At 40.6% G+C, this 27,969-nt stretch overlaps 1 protein-coding gene across 5 annotated transcripts in view; it reads right to left on the reverse strand.

Annotated features, from left to right (window-relative positions):
* Positions 1–27,969, reverse strand: part of slc4a2b (solute carrier family 4 member 2b) — a 58,723-nt gene that overhangs the window by 11,118 nt on the left and 19,636 nt on the right. For 4 of the 5 annotated variants that reach the window (XM_074692986.1, XM_074692990.1, XM_074692988.1 and 1 more), the window contains exons 3-13: positions 25,987–26,159; positions 12,119–12,284; positions 11,795–12,021; positions 9,961–10,085; positions 9,003–9,223; positions 5,724–5,860; positions 2,379–2,559; positions 2,154–2,289; positions 677–878; positions 485–593; positions 38–222 (exon numbers count right to left, since the gene is read on the reverse strand). In XM_074692986.1, the coding sequence (XP_074549087.1) occupies positions 38–222; positions 485–593; positions 677–878; positions 2,154–2,289; positions 2,379–2,559; positions 5,724–5,860; positions 9,003–9,223; positions 9,961–10,085; positions 11,795–12,021; positions 12,119–12,284; positions 25,987–26,046 (1,749 nt within the window). In that variant the 5' untranslated portion in view covers positions 26,047–26,159. The remainder of the gene's footprint in view (positions 1–37; positions 223–484; positions 594–676; positions 879–2,153; positions 2,290–2,378; positions 2,560–5,723; positions 5,861–9,002; positions 9,224–9,960; positions 10,086–11,794; positions 12,022–12,118; positions 12,285–25,986; positions 26,160–27,969) is intronic. The other variant, XM_074692991.1, reaches the window with a different exon arrangement.

Here is a 27,969-nt window from a genome sequence, read left to right on the forward strand (position 1 = left end):
AAAATGATAATCATGTGAATCTGTCGTCATTCCTCACCTTGTCAGACATCAGAGTAGAGATGGAGCGTCCAATCTGGTGATAGTCCATGCTGGAGGTCTGAGGTCCGAGCAGCACGAAGAGGAACCTGACCGGCACAGGAACCTCCAGAACTGACTCTAGCTCCACCGCCTCCTGCAGCCGCACAAACGCCATCGTGGGCTGCTCCAGGAAGTCCACACTACCTGGAAGACAACAAGACATGATGGTTAACATTAAGAGAGCACCACACTGTATAGAGGGATTCTCAGTCTACGTAATCACAAAGATGCGCACGCATCTCGACCGCAGAAGCAGCATTTAGCTCCATTCATTTAGACAAGATAGCGTTTTTTAAACACTAAATTAAACCTGTTAGAAACATCAAAATGTATCAAGAGCACTAGTATCTATTTTGTGCAGTTATGCTATAGGCCTATTTATTATTATTAGAGCACGGTAACTTACCCACAAGAACAACCGTGGCCTCAGCGTTTTCAGGGATCTTCTCCAGCAGCTTCAGCTCATGTTTGGATTTGGAGCGGTGCATACCGTACACAACAGGCGGCTCCTTCTGCTGTAAAAAGTAAGAATCAAGAGCAAAAGTATTAAAGATAAAAGCACCTGATTAATTTTGAGCACTCCAGCTGTTTCACTCACCTGCACTTCGTTCTTCTCCATTTCTATACGTGTCTCTGTTTCCCCCGCCACATGGATGGTTCCCATGAGCGGGTCGGTCACCGACGGCTCAGTCTGATGGATGTGGTTGGAGCTGTGGTTGTGCGTTATCAGACTGCCCAGGCTGGCCGCGGAGATGTTCCTGGGGAAAGGGCTACTGTGCTCCTTCTCATCGCTCGGGTGACTACAGGAGGCAGGGAAAGAGAGGGTGAGGTGGAGGAAGAGAGGCAGTGACCAGGACGGAAGCCATCTAAGTAGCAGGAGCGCACAGCAGCGAGCAGTGAGGAAAGAGTCGGTTTAATCAGTCACTCAACCTTCAACCAGGGTAACCGACGATAATAAACAGAATGCATTAAAGGCGCTCTATGAGGACTGTCCTGAATCTGTAGTGGTTTTCAGGGTCAAAGACTCCATTTCCCATGAGCACTATCATCCACTGTCATAAGGATGTGACTCTTCCAAGGCGGGTGTTTGTTTTGTACCACTAATTTCTATCATTCAAGACAACTTTTTCAGGATACTATGGAGGACTAGAGGAGCACTCAGAAAGCGCAGACCTCCACCAAGCATACTGTGATTGTCACGCAACACTTTAGTCCTACTTCAATGTTATACTCCCTTTCAGCAGACTGTCTGCTACAATTTGGTGTTAGTTGCAGGTTTGTACCATAATTTGTTCCCTGACAGTGTTAAAAGTTATGACCCAGTCCATATTTTATATTCCAGATCTTAGTATCCAGAATATTGCCAGGATCTGGATCGTGCTTTTACATCTGTCAGAAATTATGGTGACCTTGTCTTGTATTGTTTTGCAAAGCAATCTGACCATTTATCGTAGAGTTTTATACACATATGGTGAAAACAGCCCTATCCTCCTGGATTGAGAAGATCAAGTTAGAAAAATATTCCCAGTGCTTTTAGTGTTGCCTACTTGCCAATACAAACACAAATAAATAGTTAAAATAATAATAATAATAATAATAATAATAATAATGAATTAACTAATTAATTTATAAAAAAATAAAAAGGAAACTAGTTTTCATGTTGATGAGATACAGGTCTTTAAAACTCATGTGTCTAATATGATACGTTCGGCAATTCAAGATTTATTTTAGTTTTGGAAGTCAACATTCATGTTGTCTTGTGTCGTTTCGTGCAAGGACTGATGGCAAAGCAAAGCAAGGTAAGTTCATCTATAAAGCGCCGCTCATCCATTGGGGAAAGTGCTTCACAGAGTTAGAACAGTATGACATGAAGCAAAGACAAAGCAGTAAATCAATGAGGCTTTGTTGGTTTCAGAGACAGCTCAAGTGGACACGCAAGGAACTGCAGTTTTTCCATCTCGGCTTTAAACCTACAACTGCAAGTCAAGTAGAGTGATGAGGGTAGTGACCAAACTTTATGTGCTTCAATTAATGTATTTAAGAGCAAACTTGAGGATGAATAATTTGTCTTTCACCTGTGTTTGAGCAGCAGAGCTCTCAGGACGTTGGCTCGGTCCTCAGCTTTGATCTGGTCTGAAATGATCATCTGCTCCACCACCTGGTGGGCGATGCCAGGCAGGGTCTTCTGGTCCAGGTCCAGCAGCACGGCACCTGTGGACCCACACAATTGGGGTAAAAACTTAACACTCTGTGAGCACGCTCACTCGCTGAAGAGCTCAATCACACCAGGTCTAATTTACCGTGAGAGATGGTTTTACGGAGCTCCAGCAAACTACGGAAGGACAGCGAGGCCACGTGAGGTTTCCCCCAGCGGTCGGTCTCTTCCTCTACGTCTTCCTCAAACTTGATCCATCGAGCCGTCTCCTTCCACTGCATCTCCTGGTTCTTATCCATCGTCAGCTCGTTCAGCTCCACAAAAACCTGGTGGTGAAGGAAGAAACTCGGCGTAAGCGAAATGCAGAGACCTTCCATGAAACACAAGAGACATGCACGTTCAGCATGTGCCAAAGATCTTTTTTACTGATGATGCACAGTTTGGTTTTATTACACAACTTGGTTAAGTGGTGAAGCAGTGTTTGCATGTCAACATCAAATAATAGGCTTGAAAACCACTTTCAACTCACTCAACACACAAAAAGATTTTGTCTGTGTTATGACTTTAGAAAGACATCCCATTATATATGACAGGAGGGACTGAAGTCTGCCTCGTCCAGCCGTCCCTGCATTAAAAATCTGATGACAAGTTATTATTTTGAACACCATGCCACTGAAAAAAACTTTTTTTCAATCCTCCCGTGCTGAATTTCTTCTGCAGCATGCCTGTGAAGTCACGCTCACACGACTCAAACCTGATGCCGGCCGGTCACCCAGCCTCACCTTCTGGTACCGAGCCATCCGACTCATATCCGTGTCCAGCAGGACGCCTTCAAGCTGCGAGGCGGAGCGGTATACAACCACCGGCAACGACTGGAGGAGCGAGACGATGCAGGAGAGGACTCAAACACTGATACAGCCACACAAGGAGTGGACCCTTGCCTTTACACACAGGTAACTTTTCCTCATCACACACACCTGACAGGGACCTGTTGTTTACTGCTGGGTAGAAAGGTAGGTGGGTGGGAGGGAGGGGGGCTTAGTGTGTGAGAATGTGTGTGTGTTTGTGTGTGTGTTAATAAAACATAGCTCTCCCTCTCTCAGGAGCTCCCAGTGTCTGGTTACCTCTGCTCCTCTCCCCCCTTTTTTTTCCTCTCCACGTGAAAGGAAAGAACTCATTCATTCATTTTTAATTGTCTCCTTCCCTTTGGCTCCTGTCCACAGAAGAGACAAGGCAGCGCTGGGTTTGAGAAACAGAGAGGAGGGAAAACATTTCCCAGGATTTGAAACATGGATTTTATAAACAGCTTCATTGGGAAAAAAACAAACAAACTCAGAAACAGGAAGTGCTAGGGCCACATTATAAAAGTTAATTGATGGGGAAAAAAGCTGTAATTTTAGCCTTTGATTCATATTCCTTAGTGTTGGAGTGATGCAACTTTATTTTCAAAATCTTCATTGTTTTCATCCTTATTTTGACCCTTATTGCCCGTTGTATGCACCTTGCACTGGCAAGTTTTCTTATTTCGTACAATTTGACTCACTGCTTATCCCGTAAATCAGCATTTCTTTCTCTTTTTTGGAAAGTGACTCTTCAGCAGCTTTGGAGAGACAAACGTCTCAAACCCCTAAATGTTTCAAGTACATGTCATCCATCATTTTGTGACAAATGTGCAAATTTAACTGTAAACACCAAAGACTAGAGGGGGTTAGACTCCTGGTATTCAAGGAGGAGGATAGTATTCAACACATTTCTGCCTCTCAGACCCATGATACTTCATTTTTTAAAACTTTGACCTGTTAGCCACATTTAGGGACACTGCCTACATCATCTTTCTGGTGAAACAGGGTATTTAAGTACAATAACACTACTAACAAACAAATAATATAGATTTCATAACACAAATAATCAAACTTCCCATACTATGACTAAGTTTAGTTAATCAACTTATTAGGTCTTACTTTTCCCAAATAGCAAGGTGAATTGAAAATCCCACACCAGAAAAAAAGCTTGGGTCTTCAGAGGTTAAGATTAATACGTTTATACTCAGTTCAGAAGAGCTCATTTGTAAATTGATCAAATTCTCAATCAGATAAAAATTATTGCCAACTAGTTGGACCATAAATTAGTAACTGGGATGCCTTTCAAGCACAGAGTGCCAAGTATGTGCTTGCTTTAGTCTTTCAAATGAGAGGCTTTCTGCTTTTGAGGTCTAGAATTAAAGTAAGGGTAAAGTTCACCAGTTCAAACAGGAGAAAGAAATTCATGTTTTTTAACCCAAAATTTGAGCCAGCACACTGGATATCACTGAGATTTAAATTATGCAATCAGAGGGCTCAATCTTAGTACAACAAGCACCATGAATTTATATCTTCTGTAAAATGCATAATTTAAAGCTCCAGTAAGAAATATTTTGCTAGTTATGGAGTGGACTGAAATTAGCATTTGTGCCTCTGAATGATGCAGGAATGCAAAGAAATCCCTCAGAGACAATATTTTAAATCCCTATTCTATATTTTCAATACTTGAAAATGGTGCAGGGCGGGGGTCACCTTAACAGCTGTAGAAACAGTCTTTTGTAGACCAATTTACAGTTGACGTCATCAAAAATATGCACACGTATTTGGGCAACAGAGGCGGTGTTTGGCTGCATTTATTCAGACGAGTCAGCGTTCTTTTAACACTTCATTAAAGCCATAAGCAGCATAAACAACAACATCTGCGGCTGTGTTATCAAATGTTTTTTTTTTTATCCAACCTCAGGTAAAAAGGTTTGACTGCAGAGAAAGAACTTTTACTGCCTTTATTCTAAATCCACTTTTTACTTTATGTACTTAATGAAAAAAATGGTTTTGATGACATAGTTGCATTTCACCACTAAATACGTCCATCCACTGAACATCTGTCCACTTTTTAATATTTTCCATCCACTCACTGACTCCTCACAAACCTGTGAGTCATTTACCAACCCCTCAAATTGGTGTTAATTAGGTAAAAAATGTTTTTTGGCAGTTAGCACCCTCACGTCACTTGACAAACCATTGTAATCCACAGCACTTCTGTTGCCAAGATGTCTGTTATGATAGTCTATGAAGTTTTCTATACTGAATATTCATTTGGACTAATCTTACGCATGAAAAAGACGAGGAAAGAACTTTTAATCCACAAGGGGGCGCCAAAACTGACACATAATAAAAGGTCCTCACAGGAGCTTTAAGATTTTTCAGACACTGTATGGTTAAACACTTATTAGTTAACTATTATTCAATTTAATCCTTTAATATAAAAGTATGAACACTTTTGGCTCCGTTTGCACTGACTCGTGTGTTCAGTAACAACAGAGATTGTTTTTAAATTAGTTAAAGATCCTGTCCTAGTCTTTAGTAGCTTTTAGGAATCCAAAATGAAACAAGTTGATAGTTTTATAAAGCGGAAACAGGGATCAAACATGGCATGACCTAACAAATGTGTGAGTCTTGTCACGTCTCACCTCATGTGGGGTTCGATCCTGCTTACGGCTGCGAGTGGTCGGCTCTTTGTGGTCCTTCCCGATGTGCACCACTTGTCCTTTGGTGCTCTTTCTGACCAGATGTCTGCGCACGCCGGGGACATCTTCAAAACGGTGACCTGGTGGAGGAGAGGAGACGGATGAGATTAGTTTGATGAGAGAGTCTGGTTCAACTTGCATGATTTCAAAACTTGGAATAAAAGGTGTGCAGAGTGGACTTTGGGTGCACAGGTTGACCTCGTAGCACAAGTTCAAATCTCAAAGCACCAAGTCACACAGTGCTGTGCCAGGTTGCTTTTGTTTGGCTGGTCCCTCATCAGGGAGTAGAGTTACTCAGGCTGGCAGAATAACAGGTGTTGAAAAAAGTGGAGAGACGCAGGATGGCAAAGACGAGGCAAGGCAGGGTTCAATTTTAAGATCTTAAATAAAATAACGACATCACCCTAAAATCTGTACATCTGGAATATCCTCTTTTAAAAGGAAAAGGTGAAAAATCTTGAAATGAGCATTTTTCCACTGAGGAATATCATCTTTCTTACCTTCATGAGAGCCAGGGATTCCAATGAAACAAACAGTGACGCTTTTATAGTTCTTCATCAATGTTTAAGCTCATAGTTAAAAACATCAGACAGAGCTTTCAATTTTAAAACCACATCTTTTGGTTTAAAATCTCCTCATTCTTGATTTACTTCTCTACGTCGTTATCTCAGCGGGCCTGTTATCAAGCTCCTCCATGATGTCTGAGTGAAGCATGGCGCAGCCCCTGGAGTAAAAACCAGGCCTGATTGGCACACCGTATTTGAAGGGTGATAGGGATTTGTGGTGGGCGTAGGGTAAACGCTGGCACGGCTGCCCGACTACGTGCCCTTGAACTGCAGCGTGCCACTGCTGCAAATTGTGACTTATTGGAAAAAGCTGCCACTTCTTGACCAGCGCATGACCCCGCCGTGGCTGAATCTTTCACAATGCATCAGCAAGCAGAAGTGCTAATTCACTCAGGTCAGACAAAAGGGGAGGGACAGTGATCTAATAATTCCTGTTGTTGAGCTGCAGCCAGAGACGAAGACACTTTCCCAGGATGATTTATGGCGGGGAGAAGGAGATAAAAGAAGACGCAGAGAATACGTGAGGATGAACATGTTGCTGGGCTCGACTTTGTGTCTCTAAGCCTTTAATGACGGCAGATCTGGATAATATCAGCCCATACGTCCTTCCACTACCTCTTTTTTTCCTCAACTCTTCCCCTTGTTTCAGCCCACTAATGATTAAAGGGTCTTAACCCGGGTCCAGGTTTCACAATTAGCCACCATGTTGGCTTGGGCCTGTGTCCAGGGGCCTCAGCTGACAGCGGGATCGGCTAATTTAATAATGCAAGCCTGTCCGACACACTCTCTGATAAGCTGCTGCCCTCTGCTGAGGGGTCGGATCCCTGACGTAAATCTCCCCGGCCTTGGACACAACCCCACGCTGGGCCGGGGGGGCAGGAACGTCACCGGACAGCAGGGTGTTGAAGAAATGTAGGGGGGACTAAAGGCGGCCTCAACCTGATGTTTCACGAGGAATCTGAGCATCAACAAGATCGAGGCTTCATTATCGTTACCACATAGCTGGGTAACAACTATTCAGTGGGAATAAATGGAGCATTTTTGGAAAGCTAAAAATACTCAACGAACAAACAGAAAGCAACACTGGATGGGGGAGTATTCATGTTAAAACACTCAAATTCCTCATGGGTTGTAAAGAAAAGACTCATATCTCAGTTTTTTCTATCTAATAGTTGAAATCAAAACACCTGCATCAGATTAACCCTTAATTAACCATAAAATGTACATCAGAAGAGCTTTATGATTAAGAATGATCAACAATGGATCTGAAATCTTTCAGCTCCAGAGATGAACCAGACATGGATCTGGTGGAATTGAGCCGTAACAGTGCAGGAAACATCGACTGTTAAATAAAAAACAAAAAAGGTGTCATCTCTCAGCTGCTCCCCCTGGTGGCTGGCTGCATTATGGGTAAAAACTCCATCTCCCCTGTTCATTTGAGGCTGCTTTGTGTTCAAGTCCTCTTTTTTTCTGAAAAGTTTCTTTTTAATAAGTTATTAGACGTTAAGAGCAGGGTTTAACAATGATTGACATATTGGACTTTCAAAAGAAGTAACTAGAAAAGCACTCAGAGAGCGCAGACCTCCGCCAAGCATATTGTGATTGTCACCAACACTTTAGTCCTACTTTAATGTTATACTCCCTTTCAGCAGACTGTCTGCTATATTTTGGTGTTAGTTGCAGGTTTGTACGATAATTTGTTTCCTGACAGTGTTGAAAATTATGATGACCCAGTACATATTTCATATTCTGGATCTTAGTATCCAGAATATTGCCAGGATCTGGACCGTACTTTTACATCTGTCAGAAATTATGACCTTGTCTTGTGTTGTTTTGCAAAGAAATCTGACCATTTATCGTGGAATTATATACACATATGGTGAAAACAGCCCTATATCACAATGATAAAGAATCCTTTAAAAAAATCCTGGATCGGGATCCGGTTCACCTCCAAAATTTAATCACTTCTCCCTTATCCTATTTTGAATAATTCCTAAAAGACTTTCTAGGAGTAAGCTACAGTAGACAGTAAAGCTGTCCCTGTCTACAGTGATTGATAACCTTGTTTTAACCTTGTACTTACGCAATCAACTCAATACTGAAGAGTATCTTAAAAAAAGCACACTTATGAAAACACAGAACTACCCCTTTAACTCATCTGTTTTTTTTCCCCAAACATGAATAATAATCCACTTTGATTTTAACAGGAGGCAGTTTGTTTGCATCTTTCCATGAACACCTTTTTCACATTTTCTTTTCAACACCAAACGATCATATGATCGAATAATGCTGTTGATATGTTGATGAGTTTAGCGAGTACTTTTTCTGTTTACGTATCCGAGAGGTGGAGACAGAAACCAACTGTTTGGCTCTGTTTCTGTTTCCACCTCTCTGGCGCTAGTATCTGGTTTAATGACTTCTAGATACTTCATGTGCACCATTTGGAGCTGTATGCATAGTCGTCTACTAAAGTTCCAGATCAGCTGCTTTACACAAAACAAAACAAAGAGCTGAAAGAGGGCAAAATGCAGAGTAAAGCTGCAAGAAGCTGCAAATTTAAGGAAGGATTTCTTTACACTAATCTTACACATGCAAAAAGAAGTCAACTCAGGCACTGATTTGTCAAAGAGGCGCCTTTATATATTCCTGTACTCACTCTTGATGCCATCCAGGTCAGCTGAGGCCAGTGTCTGAGCCTCGCTCTCATCCGTAGGGATCCGCTGGTACTTGGCCTGCTCGGTACCCGTCATGTTGCCTGTGCGCCGGCGCTCCTGCAGGTCGTAGCCGCGGCTGGCAGAGGACACCCGGGTGAGTGGTATGTGCTCTGGGGGCGCTAACTGGGGAGCAGGGCTGGAAGCTTCAGGTGAGGTCGGTACACTGGATAAAAGCAGAAGAGAAGACCAAGCTGTAGCTCATCAGACGGCTCAGAGTGTGTCAGAGGAGTTGTTGAAAAGTTTCCCCCTTTTAACAAAAGTTCACAACTTTTTCTGCCTGATTCTTTTTGTTTCTGCCACTTTTCTTGAACACACAGGTATTAGCCCCGTCTCTGGTACACTTTCCAATCTCAGCACAAAGATTCAACCCCAATTTGAAAGCAAATTAATGGATCGTAAGATAATTTGTTGAAATAAATGACCAGAAATGGACAAAATGAACTCACCGACAGCTGTCCACAGAGTTTTAAGACTGCAGAAAACAACTTCCTTCAATTATTTTCCTTTCCGTTAAACAGTTTTGTGAAATAAATCCAGTTCTATTTCAATTCCTTAAGATCAAAAACCAAAAGATGCATCCGCAGTTTCATCCCAGCCCAGATTAAAGCCTTGTGAAAAGGAAAAGTAAATGTCATGAAGGAGCCTGGGGCTGCTGAGGTGTACGTGTCGTCTATAGCGACAGGTGATATATGGGTCTCTGAGGAGCGGATTATTCAGGTCCATCAGATCAGGCCCAGCAGGCCGTCTGCATGCCTGAGACGTGGTAACGTACAGTGTATGCCCGGATGGCCAATGGAGCATGTGCCTGACATTATGCAATCATCACAGCAGGTGAAGCATGATCTCTCATTGCCCCTTTCTCTGATTTGTTTTTCCATCCAAGAAGTTAACCAGACTCACTCTGAGGAAGTGGCATCTTCAGGTTCTGCTCCCTCTGCAGAGTGATGCACAATTTCCAGCTCACGAGCCGAGTGAGGGCTCTCTTTGCCACGTTTGGCCACATCATCGTCCTCGGAAAGAAAGAACTGTGGAGGGAAAATAGAGCACAAGGGAGACGCTCAAAACAAGGTTTCAAAAATGTGTGACACTCGGTTTAAAATGACTTTCAACATTAACAAAAGTTAAGTTTGAGAAAATCAAAGTGAAAGCAAAACCTCCACTCTCATTCATACTCTATAAATTCTGCAGCTGTGAATAGCATCAGTGTCATTATGATCAGGTAATAGTTGCTTTTGTGTTGCAACAGCCAAACATGAAACCCACTGTTGAATGATTGAGACTATAATGAAAAATTCATAGAGGAAAATATGTTGATGCTACAGCAGGAGTGAGCAGGTTAGTTATCAGAGTATTAGCAGCATGTTCCTGATTCAAATCATAACTAACACTTAAACGTTTCAACAGTTGAAGTAACATCTCCAACAACCTTATTTAAAATATTTTATCCATAATAATTACAGGAGTATTTTTTTACCTTTTTCAAGACATAATGCACAAAAACAGGTTAAAAACATGCTGCCATGATGGCTTTACTCATTCCTGATTAATTAATAAACTTACATCTGAGTAAAAGTGCCTTTTTGTTTCAGATACCTTCTGTAAAAAGTCAGATAAAACAACAAAAAACATGTAGAAGATCAGAAATTGCTTTATACAGTAGGCTATCGTCTGCATAGAGGATGACTCATTTCACAAAAAACGCAATATCTAACAGGCTCTGCAACTCTTCCCAAGGCTTCCCTTGGGGAGGAGAATGCTGAAGTTGAAGAGCCATCACTGCTTTGTTTTTGGCTATAAACAGCCACATAGTTCCATGCACATGCTTCCCATCTCGGAAGAAGACAAGACTGAGTGGCTAGAGTTCATTTATCAAGGAAATGTGCCAGCTACACTCAGTAAAACTGTGCATGTGTGTGCTAGCCACTTCACGGTTGACTGCTTTTCCAACTTTGGACAGTACAACAGAGGGCTAGCCAATAGACTGGTCCTGAATCCAGGCGCATTACCAACCATCCGCCAACAAACCTCAGACCCTGGAAATGTGAGTATTTTAAATGCTGTGCAGATTTAAGAGCTTTTCCTCAGTGTCCCCCCTGTCTCTGTGCTAGCTTCAGGATGCTAACTCTAGCTGCGGTTAGCCTGTTGTTTTAGCCTGTAATGTTACGGTAAACGAGCTTCGCCGTTTTCTAAACATTGTGCACTCGGAGCTTGTGGCGCCGCTCTCAGGGACGCGGAGGAGTGGGGCGGTATCAGCGGTGGCTCATTTACATATGAAGGTCACGCCCACTAAATCAGAGCGTTCTGAACAGAGGGGCTATGAGAGCCTGGAAACAATGCTGCTGTGTTTAATTTATTGGCTTTTTGGACCAAAACATGTTACTACCATTTCATGAAGACATCAATGTTCCATATTAAACTGCAGAAAAGGAGCATCATATGGGACCTTTAAACTTTTTCTTGTTATAGACAAAGGTAATCTTCAACTTTTTCTGACCTCTTCTTGGCAAAACTAATGATTGAGACCTAAGTGGCATAACAGTTGATGATCAAAACCACCATTTCATGTGTCACTTTTTTGAAATAGAAACTACAGATTAGTGTCTGTAAATCCTTAATGTGCTGTCAAAAGACTAAAACCTCAAACTGAGACAAAAAAAGACAACACTCTAGTTCAGCAGTCTCCAAAAATAGTCATAAATCCAATGAAAGATTTAAAAAGAGTTCAAGGAATTACCTCCACATCCTTCACTTTCTCTGACTCTGAAGGAACAGAAGTTGTCTCCGTCACCTCGTCTTCCTCTTCCTCCTCATCCTCTCCCTCCTCAATGGGGCCACTGCTGGGGACTTGGCTGCTTTTGTGATCTTTGTCCTTCTTCCTTTTCTTGCTGCTCTTCTTCCTGCGTCCCTCAGAGGGCAGTTTGGACAGAGGGCGGTGGATGTGGTGAGAGGAGTGACGGTGGTCTGATGAAAAGAAACCACAGAAATACATGTTTTTTAATTTAAAAGAGCAAATGAAAGACCGCTGTTGCTTGTAATAAGGCCCCTATGGTCTTCTTACATTCGATGTCCTCCTCATGGTAGTTGTGGTGCTGTTCGTCAGGTATGACAGAAGCAGGGCTGAGGATCTGCTGGAAGCGCTGGACTCCCAAAGCTTTGTTCAGGTCCCCGTCGTCCTCATCATCAGGGCGAGGGGTCCCGTGTGATGAGGCAGCAGGAACCTGTGGCTGCAACACAGAGAGATAAGAATAAAAAATGTGCCTTCACAACATATTTCAACCATAATTTTAAATGTATCTGCTAATAAACAGTTTTCAGATGCACAATATTGCAATTTGGGTGCCTAAATTTGAGACTCTTTCCTTAAACCACCACTAGAGGGAGTCCTGGTTCTACAGATACAGCCCTGTCTCGACATCACATGACAAGCTCTTCCAGACAGGGAGCCTCAAATTGGAAACAATCACCATGTGCATTGATCAGTTACTCTTTGGGATCATGTGATGAAAACAGATCTGTTTTCTTGCAGCAGGACTGCTGCGCCCTGCTGTGCCCCGCTCCGCCGGAGGGTTGTTGTGATAAGGATTGGCCCGAGCAACCGGCAAGTGTATCCACTCAAGCTAACAGGATTGTTCTTCAGCTGCCCTGAAGGAGAGTAGATGTTTCCAAGGCTATTGCACAGGTAGTCAGATCCTGCAGTGACCCCTTACCGTGGCAAAACTCAGGGCTAAGAGGTCGTCAGATTCTTCCACAAACAGTTCTCAGGACACCCAACTTGGATGACATATCCTCAGCTTTCTCCTGTGCTGCAGGGAGCAGCAGAAAACGTGCAGATTCTGTTTGGTTTAAGGCCTAACTAGCACGAAAAAGGCAACAACTACGACTTCATTTCAGATTAATATTTTACAGGAACACTTTCAATTCTATTTTATAATTTGGTACACTAAGACTCTCAACCTTTGTGCCATGTGACCTCTTATGAAAACAAAAGCTTTATCTAGTGATGTCTTATCTTTATAATCTGGGAGCTGAATATCAGGGTTGATGAGTTCATTTACTTATTGCACTTTTATTTTTCTTCAGTAGCAACTTAAAAAACAACAACACCTAGATTCTATTCTGACTCTAGCCGATTTTTTTCATTCCCAGTTAAAATCTATTTCAACATATGCTGTTATTACCTTTGCTAAGTAAGTTTGTCTGTCTGTGAACAACATAACTCAAAAAGTAACAGGTGCATCTTGATGAAATTTTCAGGAAATGTTCAAAATGGGATAAGAAAGAAGTGATTAAATTTTGGAGTTGATCCAGATCACCGTCTGGATCCAGGATTTTTTTAAGGATTCTCTATCATTGTGAGATAGGGTCGTTTTCACCATATGTGTATATAACTCCACGATAAATGGTTGGATTACTTTGCAAAACAATACAAGACAAGGTCACCAAAATTTCTGACAGATGCAAGTACGATCCAGATCCTGGCAATATTCTGGATGCTAAGATCCGGAATATGAAATATGTACTGTGTCATCATAACTAACAAATTATCGTACAAACCTGGAACTAACACCAAATTGTAGCAGACAGTTTGCTGAAAGGGAGTATAACATTGAAGTAGGACTAAAGTGTTGTATGACAATCAAAATATGCTTGGTGGAGGTCTGCGCTCTATGAATGCTTTCCTTGCTTTTTTTTTAGTTTAAGGAGTTTCTGATGTGTCTTGTGCACATATAAGCCACTCTGAGTTGTGGTGTGTTAAAAACGTGCTGCCTGAATCAACGTATAGAGTTGGTATATCATTCTGTTGTACTGGTTCTGGCAGTAATTTGCTTCAAGTAGGTTTAAAAAATGATCTTTTGTGATGGACTTCGAAGAAACTATAGAGATGCAGTCAGCAACCCATGAAACGTCACATGTAGTTTGTGCTTTGGCAGGAAATAAAGCACTAGATACAGTACTCAAGAGCTACTGAGTGGTCTTCTTCAACAGAAATAAACAAACTTAATTAAAAATGAAAAAGAAAAAAGGACAGAGCATCCGACAGGAGGAAGAGTTTGATCGCCTATCTCGAATTAGGGCCACAGTAAAAATTTTTTGGAAGGTAAAGCCAGTCACAAAGATGACAATATAACATTTTTTTCTTAAACAACCTGACTTTATCTCAAGATTATGAGAAAAATTAAAAATGTTGACTTTAATTTATGAGTCTGAGATTGAAGTTGGCGTTCTGTGAAAAAAAAAAGATTACAGACTTCAGTCTAAGGATTAACCAAGATGGTGGCGCCTACAGACACAGCGGACCCTCTCTGTCCAAGCTCAGTGTGGACTAATGTATTTTTAATGTTTGCCTAAAGAAAGTGTTTGCGTGATTCACACTTTCCTTTCTTTATTTTATTGTATTTTTCCCCCAAATTTGTATGTTTTTATGCTTTAAATTTTCACGTTTATATTGTTTGAAGACAGCAACATCTCCATTTTTCTGTATGTGCTGTAAATTTAATAAACTGACAATAAAAATATGTTGAATTTTGAAAATTTCTGAGACAAAAATTACAGAGTGAAATGTCAGAATTGGAGGATTTTTTTCTTCAAGTGTCCCTCCTCATCTTCCGTACAAATGTAAGTGGAAACAAGATATTAATATTTTGAGATACAATTCTTTTTATACAGAGCTTTACTCGTTATGGCATTTTACAGTGGCATAGTGCTGCTTTTACTAGTGTATAGAAATATCCTTACAACACCCTTTGTCAAACGTTTAGTCAATTAAATCCAACAATAAAGTAAAACCAAATCAGATGGACAACTTTCTTTAACTGAAATGAAGTCATAGATGCAGTACATCACCTGGTAACTTTTTAAAGTACATTCTCAACAAGCTTTGGCTCTTTTTTCCACTTTAACAAGCCATTCAAACCAATTAAGGCAAGAAAGTACAAACAGGAAACTCAGGAGCTCATCCACATATTTATAGCTCAGCACATGTCCAAAGAAAGTGAGAAAAACTGATTCCCATGACCCACACAGGCACAAAGTTAGACTCTGTTCTGGTTTAACATGCCACACACAGGTGACAGTAGCCAGCAACCCTGCCCTGAACTCTAGACGAGCTGTAGGAAGAGATGTGGAAGGAGGGACAGGTGGGTTTTCTTGGGTGTTCATTCAATATTGACCTAAAGGTTCCAAGTGTTTTTCTCAACAGTCAAACAAAGTCTCAGGAAAGCAATAAGCAAGCTATATGTTGACCTCTCAGAGAGCAAACTCCCCTTAAATCACTTAAAGTAGCAGAACAGATTCCTCAAACTGCAGAGCCCCAGAGGAAAATCTATCATAAGTCTTTTATGAATCTAAACTTTTTTACTATAATCAAAACATGTCCAAAATTAAAGAGGAGCCCCTCTTTAAAGCTCTGTCAACACTTGAAAATTTAATAAGAAAACGAATCCCGTCCAGATGTGAGCTGCTACGCTATCCTTCAGTTTATTTTCACAGAGCTCTCATTCATATCACGGTTTCACAGTGAATCCCTAGAGGTGGGAGAGATGTGTGAGGGATTCTCAAGGAGGTGAGAGAATTTTCCACAACCGAAACCATGTGCAAAAACAAGCCTGAGGGAGCTGAGTAAAAACAAAACGGAGCAGACAATGAAGGAGACTCAGGCTGAGGGGACTCTTTAAAACCTCAGAGAAAGGTTTCAGGGACTCGCTTCACATTGGCAAAGAAAGCTCTAACACAATTAATGCTTTAGTGAAAATACGTCTCACTGACATCCACCATGACAAATGGAGCTGTAGCTCTAAACACCTCTATTAGAGAATTACAAGCTGGAGATATCTTAGTGCCAAAGCTTATCAAAGCCCCGTGATGCTCTAATCAGGTTTGTATCAACCAACCTGCTGCTTTAACTGCCTCGCCCATTGTGTCTGCGAGGATCAAACGGTGCTCCCGTTCTCTTTAGAGGCAAATCCAAGCTGTGTTTGAAAATTACTTTTTCTATTTTTAGCTGAAATTAATTAGTTTATGTGAGATCTTGCTATCAATCCTGTTTTAGCAATCAGTACAGGATGAATTTAAATACTATAAAAGATCAGACTACATGCTCACTTTAAGAAATCAGTGATGAAGGAATCTTAGCTAAAAGAGACGACAACAAAAATTGGAAACTGAATGACATACAGCGCTACAAGCCAAAGGGAAATCCAGATGGGCGTCTAAATTGTTTTGTAAATATGAAAGAAGTATGAACCAAGATTTAACAGCACTTTATCTTCCTGTCATAGTTTGTGGGAAATAGAGCCAATTTTTCTTGAAGAGTCGCTTTTATTAGTTATTTTCATATTAAGAAACAACTAGACTAAACCTCAACCAGACATATTGTCTTGCAACACTTCAGTCCTACTTTAATGTTATACTCCCTTTCAGCAGACTGTCTGCTACAGTTTGGTGTTGAAGGTTTATATGATAATGTGTTACCTGACAGTGACAATATTACCAGGATCTGGATCGTACTTTCACATCTGTCAGAAATTATGGTGACCTTGTCTTGTATTGTTTTGCAAATCAATTCGACCATTTATCGTGGAGTTACATACACATATGGTGAAAAAAATCCTGGATCCAGACAGTGAACCGAATCACCTCCAAAATTTAATAACTTCTTTCTTATCTCATTTATAACATTTCCTGAAAATCTCATCAAGATCCGCAGTGAGGAGGAGAATACCAAAGTTGAAGAGCCATCACTGCTCTGTTTTTGGCTGTAAACAGCCACATAGTTCCATGCACAAGCTTCCCATCTTGGAAGAAGACAAGACTAAGAGGCTAGAGTTCATTTCTGGGGGAAATGTGCCAGCTACACTCGGTAAAACTGTGTATGTGTGTACTAGTCACTCCATGGCCGACTGCTTTTTCAACTTTGGACAGTACAACAGAGGGCTAGCGAATAAACTGGTCCTGAATCCAGGCACATTACCATCCATCCGCCAACAAACCTCAGACCCTGGAAATGTGAGTATTTTAAATGCTGTGTGCTGTGGAGCAGATGTAAGAGCTTTTCCTCAGTGTCCCCCCTGTCTCTGTGTTAGCTTCAGGATGCTAACTTAAGCTGCAGTTAGCCTGTTGTTTTAGCCTGTAATGTTACGTTAAATGAGCTCTCAGCGCTGCTTTCAGCCGCTTGTCAATTTTTGAGTTATGTTGTTCACAGACAAACAACAAACTCTCCCAAAAACATCACCTCTTTGGCGCAGGTTAATATTAAGTTAAAATGTTGGACGTAAATACCAAATGTTGGATTCATCCCAGAAAGCTTCACAGGACAATACAGTGAGGTCAACACAAGATTTGACAAATTTGTGACATCACCAGTTGGTGAAGCTTCTAAAAAAGGCAAATCTGGGGTACCTGTACAGCCAAGTGGTCTAGGTTGTGACCCCCATGAGGCTAGTCCTCAACTGGCTTAGAATCCAAGCTGCAGCACTATCCCACTCTCATCCTGTTTTCTGCTATTTCCATTGAACTCTATGCTCTTAAAAAACACTATTAAGAAAGAAAAAGGACAAATTTGTCACTTTGCAAAGAGAAGCACATATTTGTAGCATGGCAACAAAGGAGGAGACTCTGGAATGCTGGCCTCTGGTCTGCTGATGTTAAGCCTTTAATACGGAGGCATAAAGGACAGGTTGCAAAGACACCAGCCTTTTAGAGCTGCAGATCATGTAAAGCTACAACAAAAACATCAGAACAACAACAGCCCTCTTTAAGTGTCAGATAAAGGCAACAACAGCTCTGTAAGAATGCTCTGCAAAGCAAAAGTCTGAGCTTACTTAGCTATTTGCTAATGCTAGCATTCTATGCTTTTCTCCATGATCATCTTCTTTGTTGAACAGAGTTAAGCATGCACATATTTGATTTATGATTACAAATGAGACTAATAGGATGACATCTGAATTAGTGCTTAGTCATAAATTGTGTAAGTTCACATTTTTACCGAGTGATGGCGCTAAAAGCACTAAATGCTTGAAAAGTCGTAAGTGCAATTTTTCCAGACAGATCCTGTTAATGTTTTAAAATATGTTCAAGGTTGGACTTTGCCTGAAAAAAAAACAAAAAAATAATGGGATTTGTGTCTTTAAGCTGAAATGTACCAAAAGTAGTGATGCATGAAAGAACAGCATGAGTGACTAAACCGTTTGATCTAGTGAAGCAATATTGTTCAAAAAGTTTCAGAAGTAGCGTGCTGTGCATGTGCAGAGGCCAGGTTATGTAAGAGGCGGACACTCGACAGTGTGTGGAGGCAGCAGAGGAGATTATCTGTGTCGTGAGGTAGGCTCAAATCCCACACTGTCAGCACTTGGAGGGGAAAGGGGGAGATACTGTAGGCTGTGGATGTTGCTGTGATCATGTCGTACCGGTGGCTGATGAGTCACTGCATTCCTGTGTATCATTACACGAGTCTGCAAGGCGATCTGAGCGTACAATACGCTCAGAGTTTATAAACTGTATGCTCTGAGTTTGGAACAATCTGCAGAAGCCCGAAGTGACTGATTCACAAGATAGACAGGAAAATAACACCTTATCTGAATTCTTCAAATCTAAAAAGTGAAAATGACTTACTTGACTGAAATAAATGTGATGTATTGGCTTGCAAAGAAAGCTATTAATAGTCTGTTGCTGCCTAAAAGTTGATTTTACCTCTAGACCAGTCTCTGAAGTAATTGGCCAATCATATTTCAGGCTCATATTTTACCTCTTTGGTCTGCCCCTGATTGTAACCAAGTTTTTTATCATGAAAACTGTAAATGTTGTCATGTGCAAGCATGATTTCCCCACTTTCCTGTTACATCACAAATTAAAGTGCCTTTTTCTTGCTGCATGATGTAAAAAAGTTGACATACTTTCAGAGGAAATTATCAAGAAATCCTCCATTCAAGGACCAGGAAATACATCTGTTCACTCCAAGCAGTGTTTCCAGTAGCCAGACAGAAGAACTCTATATGTTTTTTACTTCTTAATTTTATCTAAGTTCAACATCTACTGATAAACTCGGAGGCGGTTAAGCGAGAGGGAATCTGAGTTGACTTCACAGGAAGTGTGTCAGGTTCAAAGTGTCATAAAACATGATAGGTAGGAGGTGTGAACTGTACCGCATTAATGCTGCCTTCTCAGATATGGTGGCTCACTTCCAGACAGCGAATGTCTCAGTGACAGTGGCTGATATGCACATTAATCTCAAAGCTCCCGATTGCAATGCGAAGTGATGACATTTAGTTTTGGTACATGCTGTGATCTCTCAAGGTAGTTCCAAACTTTGAAGCCAAACCGCTAAATGGAGCTTCAAACCACCATGGGACCATGTGGCAATCAATTGAAACCAGTGTCAAAAGTGGGAAAAAGCAAAACAAAACTGTAGTTCTTCAAGTGTCCACTGGAGGCTGGCTCCAAAAGTTAATGATACATCATTAGAGCCCTTACGAAAAGTCTTATTAATGTAGAATCAAACAAGTTTACAACCTCGTAAAAATATTAAAAAATGCTTTGGTCTCTATAGCTCAGGGGTGGCCAACCAGTCAGAGACCAAGAGCCACAAAAATTACTAATACTTAAATTATTAATACAAAAAGCCACATCACACACGCACTTCCTCTCACACATGAACAAAAATCAACTTGGAGCCATGTCAAAGACAAATTTCTGTTTTTACTGCAGAAAAGACAAAGTTCCATCCATCTGTCAATCTAGTTAGCTATGAGCACATGAGCCAAAGAGAAGAGAAACTGAAACTTAAGTATCAATCTCATCACCCAATCATTGATCAAAACTGATCAAAACTTTGGCATCAATATAGCAATATTTTAGATTGATTGGCACACCACTACTCATAACAATAATGAATGGATCAAAGAGCCGCATGTGGCTCGCGAGCCACAGGTTGGCCACCCCTGCTATAGCTCATTATTTACAATAGACTTTAAAAGTGAATTTTGATTTCAAATGTTTTTGGTGCGTTGTGGCTGTTTGCAAGGCAGCTAGGCAAGCAGCTAGCTTGATTTTCAGACGGGCTCAAAGTAGGTTTGAGTAAACAATTTGAATATGCCAATGATCATGTTTGTGCTTCAAAATGCCTCTCCAGAGACCAATGGTGTTGTCACTAAGACAATGTCCATGTTTTGAAACCTCTTTGGAGAAGACAAAAAAGCAAGACGATTCCAAAAAATGTTTTTAATTGGATTCTCTTGCACCTTTAGTCGTCCATAATAAATTGGTATGTATTAGTAAAACAAAATTTCCAAGCCATAGCTTTTGTTCAGGAAATAGTCTGTTTCTTTGAAGAGGGAAAAGCTGGGTTAGCTATACCGGAGGCTAATTACAGCTAATGTGCTTGGCTGAAATAACTGTGGCGTCTTTCTAGTAGTTAAAGTTAATAAGAGGAAAAAGTAGCAGGCGATTGGCATTGTAGAAACTGGAAACAGCTAGGAACACTGGTATTTTGAAAATACGTTTTAAAACACATTTTAAAATGGTTCCCCTACTTTTTACAGCTTACATGCAAGGCAAAGCTAGTCATGGCACCTTTCCGTAGGAATATTTTATCATTTGCAAGATACTGATTCTAAATTTTGCAGATAGCTGGATGCAGTAGTTGCTAACATTTTTATGTTAACACAGAGCTACAGCTAGCAGCAGACTAGCATAGGTAAGTAAGGGGAAACGGCTGGTTTAACTGTGTTGAAAGCTAACAATATCTTCAAATCAGTATCTTTGAATATGTTTCTTAAAAATGTGTCCATTCCTTCCCAGACATTGTGCTAGGCGAAGCTAACGGTGGCATCTTTCTAGAGGAATGTTTCAATATTTACAAAATGCTTGTGTTCATATTCCCAGAGAGGAATAGATGCAATGGCTGCTTTTATGTGACCAATGGCAGCAAACTAGCTTATCACACAGCCTGGAATCACAAGGAAAAGGGTTAGCTTGACTTTATATAAAGCTAATAAATCTTCTAAAAGGTATTTCTCAAAACATATCTAGAAAAAAATATCCTCCTCTTTCCAGCAAGCTAACAGTTTTTATAAAAGGAATATTTCAACATTTTTTTTAGATATTACTTTTTTTGAAAATTCTTATTTACAGGAAAGTAAATTAATATTACAGTAAAGCCAGTTTAGATCACCAAAGAGGTTAACTATTAGCTTGGCCCAGTACAAAGCAAACAAGATCTTCCCACCAGAATCTTTGAGCCATGCGTCCACTCCTTACTAGCTTGTATGCTAGGTTAGGCTAAAGGTCTACTGGCTTGAGCCTTGTGTTTACATTACTATTATTAGAGAGGTGGAAGAAAATGACTGGAAGTACTCTCTAAAGTGTTTTATAGTTCCTTTATGGGAACATTAACAACATAAAACCAGTGGTCTGGATAGTTTTCGTTTAACAGATGGAGCGGTTGTTTTTGACTTCAGCAGTCAAGAAATGTTTCACCATCCATCAGATACCAAAGTGGTGAATATCTGTACCTGGTGACACATTAAGTTAACATAAGGTAGTAATTATTACCCTGGATTTCTAATGGCTGAGAAAAGTCAATGAGCTGTTGACTAAGTGAAAGCGCAACAAATAAGCACCGGTGAACATTAACCAGCTGCTGAGTTCATTTTGAGGTTAAATTTACCTTCAACTAAGTGAGGGTACCACCGTGCTTAAATCTCTATTTGCCCTATAGACACAATGTTTAATGTCCGGCGGGAAATGATAAGAACAAGACTAAACATCACAAATAGAGAGCGGGAGCACACCACGTTTCAGACACGTTACCTCAAGTCTTCACAGTGAAATAAACTCACCTTTAATGAGATTAGAAAGTCAATAAAGTCCATTGAGACAGACGCCAGTTCACTGCTGCAGTTTAGAAATTCATTAAGATAGTAGATTTCACTCGTCCAATGTTGAAAGTAAAAGAAACAAGCGCTGTCACTTCTAGGGAAGACAATCTGTGTCTCATTTCAGCTTGATCTCATCACGTGACCGAGGCAGATCTCTATGACATTACTCAGTTTCACAATGTTAGACCCTAAAAATCCTGAGAGGATTATCTCTGTGAACACATACACACACACACATATGCACACGTACACAAACACACATTGTTAAAGAGATAATAATTAACCCAGAAAGAGTTGGAGCCAAGAGGACGACCAATAACAGCAAGGACACAGTCATACAGCAAACAATGTTATCTGCAGTTTGTGTCTTGGTCACCAGACTACCGGCTGGCCAAATACATTAAAGCAGAATCGGCTGTAGTCCACAACTTGAGTAATTTTAATTGTAGGTGACTGTTTTAGTGGCTATAAGGCACTATAAAGTCTTACGCATTGGATTAAAAGTGCTTTGAATGTTTTTTCTATATCATTTGACACAATTTTAGTGTACTAGTTAGGACCAATCAATGCAAAGCTTGTAAAAAATTATTCTGTTTAACCTGCAGAAACACAGCTGAAACCAATAAAAGTAACTCTGTTCCTGATGCTGTCGTGAAAAACAAAAAACAGAGGGATAAAAATACAAACTGAGTCACCCAAATGCTAAAAATAAAAAATGAGGGGGGTTAAATCCACTGCCTCTGTGCCTCCAGCAGTCACAGATTCCCCCTCTTAAATACTCCACATTCTCAGCCCGAACTGTAAGGCTTACATTTCAAGCTTCGACAGCACTTGTGTTGTTTATGTCCGGCGAGTATAACCTAGGCAGATGTTACACTTTGGTCGCAAAATTTTGCAACACTGGAAAGGGAAGCAGCTGAACACACATTGACAAAAAAAACTGCACAGCTAAGCAAAAGTAAGAGTTTCCTTTAAGTGTTTGCAGTGAGGAATGAACTGGACTGTGGGCAAAAGTAGCAAAGTGTGAATTCTCAGTCATGAATAAAACCATGAGATGGTGAAATCTGTCTGAAATCTGTCACCTTCTCAGGTAGATGTAGCTCATACATCTTACTTTTCTGACACCTCCTGCTTAAAACCCCAAAAGTCAGAAGGATCATGAGGCCCCGCTTCAGTCTGATTTGACAAATCTTACTAAAACAAGACAAACACTTGGTTAGATTTCAGACTTTGTTGAGTATAGATTATTATGAAGAGAAATTGGTATTTCTGCTGCTTTGAGTATGCTGTTAAACAGCATGACTTCAGCGTTTCCCATGGCTGTTTATACGTCAACCGTGTCAACAGCGTTCCAGAAAAATCCCATTCTGAAGTTTGCATTTTAGGTCGGCTGAAAAGCAGTTTCTGTGTAAACTCGATGCCAAAACGCAACAAAACTTTTGCGTTTCACCCTTAAACCGTTGTTGTGTTACGGCCCTGTGGGTCACGATACAATAGTATCGCAACGTATCATGATATCACAATATTGTGATATACTGGGTTACTCTACACAGTTAACTAAAAAAAAAACCCGAGATGATGTTTTTGTAAATAGCGCAATAGCACTTAAAATTGGAAGGACAAGTTTAGTCAAAAGTATTAGCGTTATAAACACTTAACTTAAGGTTGTACCTTAAACTACTGTGACGTTAAAAAAATTATCGGATGAAAGACATGGTCAACTGGTGGACTGATAAATGTCAACTGGTGTAACCATAGACTGTAGAAAATATGGTCGTCTGCTTGCTCGGCTCGAAGTGAGGTCTCCGCAAACACTGCTCCCCCTGTTGGCTGGCTGCATAAAGGTTAAAAAAATCCAGCTCTCCAGCCATTCCAGATGGGCTGTGTTCAAACTTTAAAAAATTATTTGACTTTGTAGAAATGTTTCTCACGTCCGATGGTGTGGTGATTTGAAGATATTATTTGGCTGTCTTGTATTCAAGTCCTTTTTTTTCTGAAAAGTTTCGTTTTCATTAGTTATACGAGGTTAAAAACGAGGCTTTATGTAACGTTTAACGATGATTGACAGCTGCTGTTCTCGTGTATTTTTTTTCGGGGATTGTAAAATATGTCGGGAGGGAGAGCCAGGAAGTGATTAGACTCTCAAAAGAAAAAAAAAAATATTTTTTTTTTTCACCAAGCTCCACTCAGATTCTCCCAGCATCCCTCATCGTCTCTACTGTGCAGACTCTGGCTCCAGACTGCTACAATGGTGGCGCCTGAGACGGCGGTATTTTGGCTACAAAACCGTACAATGATAAATTGGGGAGCCATGCTGTCCACTCTATATACAGTCTATGGGTGTAACAAATGTTTCCCATAAAAAAAATCACAAAAAAAGTCAAAATAAATATGATTTTAGCAGTGTACAACACTGTAAAAATGAATTGAATGACCAAATGACCAAAAAATAGAGAGGAGACATGATGTCTACAGCGTACTGTTTTTTTTTTTCAGTACAACAAAAAACCCGTACTATGAATTTTAGGAATAAAATCTAACATACCTTGAGATTATATTTATTATGGGTAGCATATAGCAGAGTAACTCTTTGGCGCCATCTACTGCAGTTGGGGTGTGGATGTTGAATTTTACTTCCAGTTTGGCAAAACCATTCATTTTTACTTTTACAAAAAAATGCTATCAAGAGTTGAAGTATCGATTTTTCATCAGAGGTCGAAGTACCACGATATATTACTCTATTGATATTTCTCACATCTAATATACAGTTTTTGTCCCTAACTGAGTAAATCAAGTAAAACAGTAAATGATTGGTAAGGTTGGTGTCAATTACACGAAGACAAAAGTTTTGTTGCATTTCAGCCTAGGGTTTACATGGAAACGGCGTTTTGGCCAACCTAAAATGCAAACTTTTGAAAACAGCCTCCAGAGTGGAATCTTCCTGAACATTGCCGCCACCGTCATCATGTAAACAGTAAGCTGGCGTTTTCAGTGGAAATGCTGACGTCACACCCCACTTCGTGCAAGCAAATACAACAAAAACCGCTGTTATGATTGTTGCGGACTACCATGGTGTGCTTGTGTTGCTTAATCTACTGAATCTGCTGACTGTCTTTCAACCAAATGTGCATCTGTTGCTCCACTTCTGCACTTATTATTCCCCAATACATCAGATGATCGGCTCAACTCAACTTAGGTGGAGATCTCCCAAAAGCTGCATCTGGACAAGATAGTTATAGCGCCAACTACAGGCCTGGCATGCTTACTTTCAGTCCCTCAGCATTTCTGTGTAAATGCAGTTTTTTTTTTTATGTGTTTTAACGTTTTTTGAATGAAATGTTGTCATGTAAACAGGACCCAAGTTGAAATTTTTCTGGTATCCAATTTGACATAACTCCTGGAGTTCACCAGCCGTGACAAACCAACAACATCCAACAATATGAGGCTGTTTTTCCTTTAAGCTTGTCATATTTTCAGCTGCAGCATCCTAATCACCCTGAGATGAACTTGTTCAGAGCTTCTTAAGTTAAGGAATGCTGCTTTCTTTGGCTGCAGACCAGCTGCCCTCTGGGCACCATGCTCATCACATTGACCCCACCGGCAGCCGTACAATTACATTTTTCATTACGAGCCAGTATTATTTCCAATGCTGGTGGTGAAACGTTAAATTAAAGAAAAGAGGAAGGAAACTGTTTGGTTCATGGAGCTGCAGACATTCTTCAGTACTCTAATGACAAGGGAGGTTCAGCAGCAGCGGCTCTAGATGCAAGTTTAAAATATTTCTGGACGTTTTATTTTCATAGTGAGAGTTGTGACTAGATCTGAACACACACACAGCTCTGTCCAAAAGCCATAACGTCTGATGCCAGAGAGGAGCGAGGAAGCTGATGCAGCATAAATTTGCAGCCAGAATGTGAAACTTCAGAGCTGAATAACCAGAGTCTCTAGGAGCGAAGAGCCTGGTCTGTCAACAGGGTCACGACCTCCTCCTCATGTGCTTTATCATGTGGCCGAATCTGACCTGACTGTTGTGTACATTCTCCCGTGTACTCACGCTGTGAATAACCGATGCCACAGCATCTGTAATCTTGTTTGGAGCGCCGGGGTTGCTCATGGCTCCACAGTGAAGTCGCTGCTGGAGAGCTGACTGGAAAGCTGGGTTGGATTGGTGTGGCTTTAGCCCTTCTCTTTCTCACTGGGACTCAGACAGCTTTTGGGCAGCATAACCTGGAGGCAGAGTCAGAGATTTTGTGGTTAGATCACATAAAGCGGGAGATATGTAACATAAGAAAAGCACCCTGCTGCTTTGAGTGTGATCAATGGTGTGAGTCTATCATTTTGCCTTAGTAGGATGTAAGATAGTGGTAAGAAATGCTGAATTGCAAGAATTACTTTATGTTTCAAAATTGCAAAAATGAGAGCGGAGGAGTCTCAATGCTATTAGAGCACGCTTCACTGCCCAAATGTTGTCGGGCCTGTGACGTGTGGTCTAACTCAGGAGTAATAAAGGATATCCTGGGAGTCGCTCAAGTACCTATGGACCTTTAAAGCACTAAAGAGAAAAACATACAACCTGAACTGAGTGTCGCTTTTATGGTTAAGTGGACACACTAAATTACATAACACCTCCACCATGGAGTACAAACTGACATTTTTTTTTTACAAACACTGACTCTGTATCTTTTAATTTCTATGCTTCTTGATTTTGAGCACTCTACAACTGAAGGTCATTAACCATTAGAGGCTGATAAGAGCCTGATAACAATGCTACTGTGCAGTGGACCCTTTGATAAAGGGCAGCACGAGCCTCAGAAAACCTCCTCAAGTCGTCACGCTACGAGAAAACAGTTTGACCACAACCAGTCGAGCAAAGACTGTTAACAGAGACGTAACCACAGGAGATGTAGCATTGTGTTTGGAAAACCATCAAACAATGATAATGTAGTCACTTTGATTATTGTCTGTTTTATCTGATGTTTAGTCAAAGCAAGTGTTTATATTTGCCGACATCAAATCTTGATTACGGATATAAAAGCAATAGGTCGACATTAGCCAGGTAACTGCCGCTCATCCATTGGTGTTAGCTTGTGTGTGTGGTTAAATCAAAGGTTGTTTACTGCTACATTCTACTCTTTGCTAGAGGCAAGAAAGCCCCAAATATAGTTTTGTTCAGTTTTAAGTATCGTCAGCGCGTAAACGTCCTCAGTGTCAACTGATTTTTATCACTGTGCTCCACCACTGAGTTATTTTCGGTGAAGTATTTGGACCCAGGGCGTTTTTTAGAGTCAGGTTGTAAAGATATTTATCAATGCTGTAAAAATCATCTTTTTCATGTGGTGTGTATGTGGTTTCCAGTTTCCAGTCAGCCTCAAGTGGTCACCCAAGGAACTGCAGTTTTACACTTCGCAATGTCTTCATTTCTTACGGTTGGAGGTTGTTGCTTGGTGGCAGCTGATTATTTTTATCAGCATGCTCTCATTTCAATTTACAGTACATCAGCCATGCTCATCAATGTCACTTCTTGATCACCGGCCAATCAGAATCAAGAAGGGGCCAAACTTCTGAAAACAGCTTTGTCAACAACAATGGCTTTCATGATATTCCTGAGAGAAATTTCCATGTCCAAATCTGCCACCAATGCTGTAACTTGTTTCTCATCAATTGTTTTTACATTTTATTTTGAAGTTGACTTTGAATAAAAGCAAATTCAAAGCAAATGTCCCATGGGAAAACTTTTGTAACCTTGCTGGCCAGAAGCATCTTTAAATTGAGGTTACTGGTGCTTCTAGCACAAGGGTCTGCAACCTTTTCTTTAATAAGAGCCATTTTGCCTCAGCTCACGTTGATTTAAGTCATTCTGGAGCCGCAAAATCTACTTAACGCCACAATAAGGACTTTAAAGTGTATAAAATACTAAATGCAGTTAAAATCTAGGACGTAATTACTCAATGAATCTAAACAAAAAAGTTTTCTGAATGTGTTAAACTGTACATGTAATGCTTAAGTTTTTGTTTTTAATGAATATGCAAAGATTTTA

The sequence above is a fragment of the Halichoeres trimaculatus genome, unplaced genomic scaffold, assembly GCF_033239565.1.
Source record: "Halichoeres trimaculatus isolate MK-OKI-2021-1 unplaced genomic scaffold, fHalTri1.1 fHalTri1_scaffold_18, whole genome shotgun sequence".
NCBI lineage: Eukaryota > Metazoa > Chordata > Actinopteri > Labriformes > Labridae > Halichoeres > Halichoeres trimaculatus.